The 9,707-nt window shown below is 38.9% G+C and overlaps 2 protein-coding genes across 2 annotated transcripts in view; one reads left to right on the forward strand and one right to left on the reverse strand.

Moving 5' to 3' along the window:
- Positions 1 to 428, forward strand: part of LOC106108185 (nuclear receptor-binding protein homolog) — a 33,273-nt gene extending 32,845 nt beyond the window's left edge. Inside the window, exon 3 of the mRNA XM_013289287.1 lies at positions 383 to 428. Coding sequence (XP_013144741.1) covers positions 383 to 428 — 46 coding nt within the window. The remainder of the gene's footprint in view (positions 1 to 382) is intronic.
- Positions 429 to 492: 64 nt separating this feature from the next.
- LOC106108192 lies at positions 493 to 8,678 on the reverse strand. The gene is made up of 3 exons (XM_013289291.1): positions 8,487 to 8,678; positions 3,672 to 4,854; positions 493 to 3,582 (listed from the first exon to the last, which is right to left on the reverse strand). Exons 1-3 carry the CDS (start codon positions 8,531 to 8,533, stop codon positions 1,642 to 1,644), a joined length of 3,171 nt encoding a protein of 1,056 aa, XP_013144745.1. The 5' UTR covers positions 8,534 to 8,678; the 3' UTR covers positions 493 to 1,641.
- Between the last annotated feature and the right edge of the window lie 1,029 nt (positions 8,679 to 9,707).

Raw genomic sequence — 9,707 nt, forward strand, 5'->3', positions numbered from 1 at the left:
GGGTGCGGGGGGCGCGGGGGGTGCCGGCACATGTAATTATGCTCAAATGTCGTGTAACCGTTTAAAACGATCGATCGATCGAGTGATGTTTGCATACTATTCTTAAATGAAAATGTCAATAAAATGGTATTTTAAAAGGCAAAGTTGGTTTTAATTGACCCTTTATACTAATTCAATATTAAATATAACGATACAAACGCAAAGGAGAGAAGTAGAAGAAGGAAACGAACAAGGACCGTCAGATGGGATGTCACTGCTACTCGACACTGACAATTACTAATTAGAATAAATATACAAATATAAAACCTGTTACAAAGCGTTTCAATCTTTTTGATCAAGACCATAAACTTCAACACAGTGCTACAACTAAAATTGTGTCCAGTGTACTGACATGTCCGATCCGCCAAGATATTATACTTTTCGACTAGGATTCAACAACATAATATACTTAATTATTGGTAAGGCGCACAAGGAAACACAATAGCAGTTTTATTATCTTTATTTGTATGATCACGGAACATTAGCCTGGCTACGCTCGGCGGCGCGCTTCGTGTAATGCAACGAGCAGGAGCTATAATTTTACAAGGCGATGGCCCCTCGCCGACAGCCTCACCTCACATCACTCTTAAATAAATCACATTCATAGATCACTTATTCAATACAACAATAATAGTACATTTATGTGGATTTACCTAAAATATAACAAATTTTCTTAATATTAACTAAGTGGCGACATCTTTATCAATTTAATTTAAAGCGATCGTTGCAAAATGTCAACTGTGAGAGGAGTCAAACATTTACTGCTCTACTTCACTTAAAACAAAAAAGATATTAAATATTCACAATAAATACAATAAGTGAGTTATCACTACAGTAAGACTAACAATATTCTAACCTACAGCAGTGGACGGTGGTAAATACATAGACTTTTATAAATTAAATAATTGTATAACGACTATCATTCTACAATTACAAAATATCTTTGCAAATCAGATATTATTTGGTATATTTTATGTTGGCTAAACATTAACCTACTCCATCGATACTCCTAAGGAAGTGTAGAACGAGAATAAAATCCGCCTTGCTATACGCACATGTTGATAATAAAAATATCTAAGTACAAAATAAACGATTGATTTCAAAATGATTGTATAGAAGAAAAAATAACAAAAATATTAGAACAAGAACATAATTATGTATGTCATATGAAAGTTATTTCGAAATACAAAATAATTTAAAGAAATCATCATTTTGTTTGCATAACACAGCATCGATTACAAAATAACATCGTTAGTTGCATCAATATTATTAAAAAATAGAAACTGTTATTTAGTTAGATCGTAAGCTGACATACAAGTAGGACATCTTCAGTGCCGGCGTTAAGGTAGGGCGCGATTTGTCGACCGCCCCCGGCGTCACATGTCTGCGAATTACTACCCCTCCTAGTTATGGTAAAAAAAGATAACGCTAGTAGAGCAAAGACCGGCACTGAAGATCTTTCTCAGGCGGGAAAATAATATATTTACATATAAAAGTAGCTATTGCTCGTAAAAATAAGATTAAACCATCTGTGTAAAAAAACATTGGTCCTTGACATTTATGTACAGTAATTACGTAGAGATGCAGGGAGATGGTGAAAGACTAGCTGGCCGATTTGGACTCGATCTCCTCCTGCTCGGGCACGTAGTAGTGCAGCTCGTAGGCAGGCGAGAGCTCCACGGTGACGTTGTCGCAGGCGGGGTCGTAGGGCTCGCGGCGCGCGTACCCCGCCCGCGTCTTCACCGGGCTGTACAGGCCCTTGAGGAAGGCGCGCGACGCGGCCGCAGCCTCGCTGTTGCCCGCCGTGTTCGCGTGCATCACCGTGTTGTTGTACAGGACGGGGGAGTTGGCGTGGTAGCGCGCGTCGTTATGGTTGAAGTTGTCCACGAACCTCTGCATGACGTCCTTCCGGAACTTCGAGTCGTAGTCTTCGTTGAAGTTCGGTCTGTCTCTCTCCCGTGCAAGCAGGTCGCTGATGGTGACGCCCCTGACGGGTGCCGGCGGCGGCGTGTACGTCATCAAGCCCGCATCTCTCTCGTAGTCGTAATCCTTGGCGGCCTGCTCTATGAAATCTTTGTAATTCTTCATCACGTAGGAGGCCCTGTGGAAGCCTTCCGTGTGGTCGTTGGCCCCGAATCTAGCCTTTTGTTCGGTTGATACCCTCGGGGGCTCGGTCTGCGACAGATATCTTGTATAATCGTTTGAATTGTACGTGTTCGGTGTCTCTATCGGTGCCACGGTATTCACGTAAGTGGGATGCACATTGTGTTGGTCCTCTTGATACCGTGAGCTGTATTTACCTAACGGGGTCTCCGGCGAGTTGGTCAGCGTAAACGACGTCACTTCTTTCGGAGATGTTATTTTTGTATGGGATTTAATTTTAGTTTTACGGTCTTTATCGAATCTGTTAGGTTTCGGCTGATTAGTATTAATTCGCGGAGGGAAGTATTGTATTGTTGCCTTTCTTTCAGGCATAGGCAGTGTCTCTGGTTTTGTAAATCGATACGGTAAAGGCGCAGTAGATACAAAGGGTCTCTGTGTGAAGTGAGTTGGAACGGAGTATTTTTTTAATTCCAATTTTGCCAACTGTAAGTATTCCGATTCGTCCTCGTTTGAAATATCATAGTAATCAAAAACATTAAAATATTTCTGTTCCTTGTCGATTGCGGAAGAATTGTATTTTCCCTTTTTGGACAGTATCTCTTTCGTCTTATTATGAAGTTTACTAGAAACATTTTGTTGTGCTGTGGTCGTAGTTGAATTTATATTTGTATTCGATTGTGTAATATTGTGTACAGATGTGACCACTGTGGTCGCGGGGGTCGGCGTCGATGTGGTCGGTGTCGTAGTCAAAGTCAGCGTAGACAACTCTTTTACAGTTTCTGTTAGTATATTTGGCATGGTCGTATCTTCCAAAGTACTTTCTAAAGTGTGAGTGATGTCAATATTGCGGGTGTTGGTCACTTCTTCAGAACTATTTGTTTCCTCGTAGTCGCTATAAATTATGTTGCCGAAGTAATCTGTTTTCTTCTTTTTGGTTTTGCGCTTCTGGGCTATCTTCTCCAATCTTTCTCTTAGGTCGGGAACTTCACTTTTGCTATCTCTACTTACTAAGTTACTCCATTCGGTCTCTGTCTTATTTTTCAAGACTTGAGTGAAAGGTTTCGAAGAATTTTTAGGTTTGAACACTATCCCTAACGAACTAATGCTCTCATTTCTCCAGCTGTTGTCATCTGGATCTCTCACGAATTGTTTCGGTGGTTGGATCTCAAGTTTCTTCATGGGCTTGTAGTTTGGACTGACTGTATAGACGACAGTGCTCTTACCTTTATCTTGAGAAGGCTTGGTATTAATAATTTCTTCGGTGTTGGTCTGTACGGTGCTTTCCAAATCTTGTGTCGATGTGAAAATACTGAATTGTTCCAGAAAAGAAAATGTGGTATCTGTATTATTTACATGCCCTTCGCGAATTTGTTGAGCCATTTCCTCGTTATTTTTCAACGACGTTTCTTGAAGCATTTCTTCCTTAATCGCGTCTTCATCCTGGAATAATAAGACACGAACATAATAACTGACTAAAGCATAAATACTTCACATAAAATTGAAATAAGGTTATAACAATATTTACTTACTAAATAACTCTGGGATTTGGATGCCTCTACGGTGGTACGACCTGAGATGGCGTCGTAATCGTTTTCGAGTGCCAGTGTCGTGTGATCTCTGTACGCAGTCTCCGTTGTAATAACTTCACTCGTTGTCTCGTATTGCTTAGACTTGGATGAATAATTTAAAAATCCGGCTCGCTTTGACGACACCGTTTCAAATTTAGGTTTCTGTAACGATACTTCGAAAGGGTTTGTTATATTTTCTATTTCTTGCGTTATAAGTACATCTGGATAGCCGGTAGTACCGGGCACGTCCCGCCGCGGTGTCGGCGTAGTCGCTATAGAGTACTCCGTCGCTACTCTCCTCAGAACCTCCTCAGATGTCGCCGAGGTCAAAGTCACCAGAGATTCTGCTTTCTTGTCATATTTATCGGTTGGAGTGATTGTCTCATTCTTTATAACTTTTGTTATCCTATCTATAACTGTATATTTTCTCCGTGCAGTAAAATTAGTATTTATGTCAACATAATCACTACTATTAACGACGGGTAATGTAGAGATGTATTTTTCCGCTAAAGTTACATTCTGTAAAGGTATAGTTGCGAGCTGGTCCAACGGAATTTGTTCAATTGTATCATTAAGTGTAGTACTTAAATCAAAGGTGTCATTAAGTGCTCTAACATTAATATTCTCAACAGCTAGTGACATAGAATTGTCCATGTCTGCAGGTTGTGTCGCTTCAGTCAACTCGACGTAATTATGAGTCGTACAATTTCCAGTGACTGTCGGCCCTACAGTTACCTTTGGAGTTTTGGTTGTTATATTGGTTTCTGAATGTATTGTGGTGTGTTCCTTTAATACACTTCTTTCAGAAATGTTATTTTTTGTAGTCATATTATTATCTATTGTTTCCGAGATGACATCGGGATTGTACTTTATTGCGGCTGTCATCCGTATATATGTCGACGACGAGGGATTGCTACTATTGGGTAAATCGGTAGTGGATGTAGGCACCTCGTTACTTTTATTAAAGATATTTGTCTTTAAGTCATTAGGTCTTTTGAAGTCATGCCTGACCTCGAGCTGCAGACTCTCGTCTACAGCGAGATCTAGCGCGGGCGTCCTCGTCGTGTTGAAGGAGCTCCTGATGGCGAATGCGCTCACATTTGTAAAAATGACATCTAGTATCACCACGACGCTCAGCGCGTATCTGAAAGCAGGATATGCATATAGTATCCTTATTTATTGAATATATTAAAACCTAGAATTTTGATAATAGTTTATATTTAAAGTGTAGTTTCTACTGTATTCGTTCTGCGGCCGTTTAAATAACAAACCTAAGCGTTTGCTGTGGAGTGACGCCGGCACTGGGGAGGCGCGAGGTGCAGTTGCAGAACGATAGGTTATTATCAAACATGTTCCCGGCGCCGGCGAAGCAACACGTCTCTTTGGTAGTTCACATTGTACCCCACGTGTTTACATAACACGTCTAGTTTGGTCTCTGACCGCCGTGCGTTGTGCGGCCACTGCACGCACTAAAATTTGCTCAAGTTTCTCTAACTAATTTTAGTAATGGAGAAAAATAACAATAAAAGGAAATGCCATTTTCCCTACAATTTCAAGGAAATGTCTGTTTAAAATTAAATACCACGTATTTTTTAATACAAGGGTAATATAAATTAACTTAAATGGAAATTAAACTCTTTATAAAAAGTAATAATTACCAGCAAAATGTTTAACGAATATGAATATTTAATGATAGTATCCCGTTGATCCACTTAGTTAAATTACGAATTAACACGAGTATTTTAAAAAAACTGTATATTTTGAGCAATCAGCATTTAATTTGGGAAAAAAGTTTTACAAGTACAGTTCATCAGTACAGTACTATGACAGGAACAGTGCCGGAAATAACATGACGTCACAATAACTAAGTCCCGTGGCAGATCATATTAATAATATCCATAGCCATAGATAAAATATTTTAAACATAAGAAAAACAAAGGACTATGGGATGTGAGATATAAAAGTTATAGAATGGACGAATAAGGAATTCCGTTTTACAATTCAGTATTCATTTTACAATATCCGCCGTTCAGAATGACATAAAGTTGACGTTCAAACTGCATTGAGGCAACTCGTATAAAAACCCATACAAAAACCATGACGATGTGTACAATCTAGCAAGCCTTACTTACCTAGCAGTTGACTAGCCTAGGTTTAAACACCCCTTAAGTAAGACTCGATGGGTACATGCCGATGACCACACATTACTGCGAACGGCTCACATTGCGTACGCTACTACTAATCGTCGTATCTTTTGTTTACACTCGTACATCGACACTCGCCCGCTGATGATACGTACATATTTACAGTAGCAATATTCGTTACATCATTATTCAACAATTCTTCAATTTGTCGTTTACTACTCAACATTAGAGGAAACAGCGTACAGTCGTTGTATACTTTCATTGGAAACAGTTATCTTTCAAGGTCGAAATACAAATTAGTTCACTGCGACAATGAACTTTCTAACAAATGTTACATTTTATATGTGAAAATTGTAGTCGCTTTAGAAACAACTGCAACGGAGCTTTGCATTCAGTATCACGGAGCACGCAAACTGAGGCAAAAGAAACTACGAGAACTTGTCGGTTATTACATATTAGATCCATCCAATTTTATTTATTTAACTAGGAGAAGTAACGCGGATATTGGCCAACTGCGAGTTGCCAACAATTGTAATAAGCTATGGATTTGCCGATTCATTTTCGCTATGAGCTGGTATTATCGCGAACAAGTGTACTACATACGTGTACATTATGTTGCACAAGATATACCGGTATATCACTACAATAGACAGGTACACCGTTGTTACAAAATCAAGAAAAGATCAATTTTTTATTACATAAAGTACAATTTACTTTGCAATTAAAGGGTAAGCAAGTGCAATGGAATGACAACGAGGTATCTAACAAGATATTGAAATATTATTAAAAAGTTTGTATTCATTTGAAAACAGAAGTAATCATAAATTACTAAAAGTTTGTTAGCCTTATAATCATAATTACACAATTATTACATAATCTTTATTTCCCTAAATTAGCAAAAGTTTCGTTTCCACGTCAAGATACCGCCGACGCCGGATCACCGCTCGGACGCGTATCCGAATTTGTTGAATAATAAATCATTCTCACGACCAACGTTTTCATATACGAAACAAAACAATATCTGTGGTGATAGAAAGCATTTTTTGCAGCACCTGATATTAATGAATCTCAATGTGTTTGTAATAAATTCTCACTGTAACAATTTCAGAGAATCATCGTCACTTTTGTGTTGCTAATCAACAGCGTGATTGTTACTTTATCGAAGTTATTCAGCATCACGAGTGGCAGAGTGCAGCTACACCGCTTTAGTTTACTACATCAATATATGTATATCATAATATCTTTATTGTACAGTGCAACGCGTTATGTAAACTGACACTTTGCTTTAGTCAAAATAATTTAATGCGGTTACTTGGATTTAATTCCACCTTATTACAGACGCCTGGAAATTTTCAAAGAATCGTCAATGGGCCCAATCTACAATCAAAGAAGAGCAACAGGACTAAGAAAACAAAATTACAAGATGCATTTCTAGTAAGAAATCAGTTAAGATTACATATCAAAAATGTATAAAACACATCTATCTAACATTTATGGTAATTAAATGCCATCCAACTCCAACACAATACATTCTGAAGAATCGTTCGGCGAAGTTTGTTGTTTTTAGATTATTGTTTTATTATTGTATTTACTCGGCTTTCCGTGTTTGTGAAAACGAAATAATGGAATAAACGATTTCCGACGCCGCGCGGTTTCTTTAGTAGATTATTGTTTAAAATATACAGGTAACTCTGCGTACAGGAACTTTTTTTTGCATTTATTTGAAAATGTGATTTAATACTCGTATTATTAGTGGGTACAGCAACGAAGGAAGTAACTCAATATGACATATAGTCACACTGTTAGATCTGAAATCGCGGCTTCAGTAGTTTACCAAAACGCACACAGCGCAGGTCCACTATGGTGGAGAAAATAAACAGATTTTAATGATAAACTCAGATGTTTTCTGACATCAATCACAGTAAAATGATAGAAAGCAATAAAGATGTTTGTTTGTAAATACAAAGTTGAATAATGAATGACAAAAGTCGATACGCAACTTTTTAATCGAGTGCAATATTCATGCAACACTCGACTTCGCGTCTTGGGGAGCGAGTTTTTCACTAGAATTGTCGCACCTCAGTTGTGTCCATCAATATTCATATTAGCCGATCTTGAACCTGGGACCTGCGCCGGCTCGGCTGCGAGCTGGCGCCCCCAACTCCAGCGCCCGCGGCTCGCTGCGATTGCGAATGATATGTAACACTATGTTAATGCGTTTCTTGCACCGAGCACTTCGACCAAGCGTAAATTTCTTGTATTTTCGTATTGTTCTAATTTAATTTGAGAATTTTGCAAACGGCGCATGCATAAATCGACGTGAAATTAATGCGCTTAACCGACTTTCCCCCACGTGCGTTTTGTTACATACCACATAATTATTTAAATCAGCCAATAAAATATCCGGCGCTAATCTAAAACGTAATACAAAACGACTAATAAAAATAAATCAGATTTTAGAAATTTTCCAACTTTCCGTTTTACAAAATGTGAACGTGCTTTGGCTTAATAAAATTCAAAACTTGTCACTTAAAAAGCGCGGCAATCGGCTTCCAAATAAGACATTTGTAACGTTTTGGCTAATTACAGGACGACATCGGCCGCCGTTTTCCGCACTGATTGGTTCGCATACCTGAGACTGCAGCGCGGTGACATGTTGGCGAGCGAGTGAGCGTGCATCACGGGCGCCGCATGGCCGGACACTGACACGCGCGCGCCGCGGTTGCTTCCCGAGCACTGGCCACCGGCCGCTGCCACCTGCCAGCGACCGACGCCAGCCGCCGCCGGTGGCGCAGGCGATGGTCCTCTACAATCGTCCACTCGACCCTACAGCGCATCCTGCAGGTAGCAGACAAGCGGCGAAGCGCCTGCAGCCAGCAGCCAGCAGCCCCCGCCACTACTTAGGGCTAGGAGCTGCGTGATCTGTTATAATTAAAAATAAATTCATTGGAATCACTGTTGCGTTGATTATTATCATCCTTTTCCGATACAATATCGAAACCATACTTCAATAAAATGTGGAAAAAAATGGACCCGTCAGGATGTGAGTTTTTGTGTGACTGGTGAACTTTTGTGGTTTAGATAAATTCATCTCAAGAAATCAGAAGCTATCGTTAATCGTATATTTAAACTTTAAAGGAATTAACACGGCATGAAAGTTCATAATATGAAAAAATGTAAATAACGTAGAAGTAAGAATGTTGAAAAAATACAAACTAAAGTTAAAGTTTATTATATTAAAATGACGTATAAAATGTATGTACAAAGTCTCGGGAACCGCCTCTTACACATACGTTGCATATTTATGATTTTATTATTGGTACTGCATGAATTTAAATTGCTTGTTTCGGTGTTGCATGGACACACTTTCCACACGAGCGTACTTGGATCAATATACTCTTTAAGCTCGTCCTTGTATACTGTCACGCTTCATAATGATATTTTTTCTGACCGGATTTTCCTAAAACAAGTCAACGGTATCATGTCTCTATTTGAATTGAAAGAGATGGAGACTGTTAACCAACTAAATAAGAAAATAATGATGGTGTTTTTGGGCTTGACTTGGATCACAAAGTAGGCAGTTAAATTTTATTAGTATGCTAGAAAACTTGCTCGTCAACGGCATCTAGTGGTCAAGAAAAATACTAAGTCATTCTTTGCCAGTAAATGTGGCCCGTGCTTTTGTAAAGTTGCCATTATAAATATTTTTTGATTGAGTCAAAGTGTAGTCTGGATGGAAGTAATACTGGTAATACTAGAACAAGAATGAGTGCTATCTGTACATCTTGCAGTTAAAATAAAAAAAAAATAAAACGTTGTGCTAAGGGCGTAAGAATCTAGTTGCGCACAAAAT

The sequence above is a fragment of the Papilio polytes genome, unplaced genomic scaffold (assembly GCF_000836215.1).
Source record: "Papilio polytes unplaced genomic scaffold, Ppol_1.0 DF821734.1, whole genome shotgun sequence".
NCBI classification, from domain to species: domain Eukaryota; kingdom Metazoa; phylum Arthropoda; class Insecta; order Lepidoptera; family Papilionidae; genus Papilio; species Papilio polytes.

Coding starts and splice junctions, on each gene's coding strand:
- LOC106108192 (XM_013289291.1), bottom strand. CDS start 8,533: ATGCACGCTCACTCGCTCGCCAACATGTCACCGCGCTGCAGTCTCAG. Junction 4,855..8,486: donor TCACCGCGCTGCAGTCTCAG/GTATGCGAACCA, acceptor TCCTGCTTTCAG/ATACGCGCTGAGCGTCGTGG. Junction 3,583..3,671: donor CCAAATCCCAGAGTTATTTA/GTAAGTAAATAT, acceptor TTATTATTCCAG/GATGAAGACGCGATTAAGGA.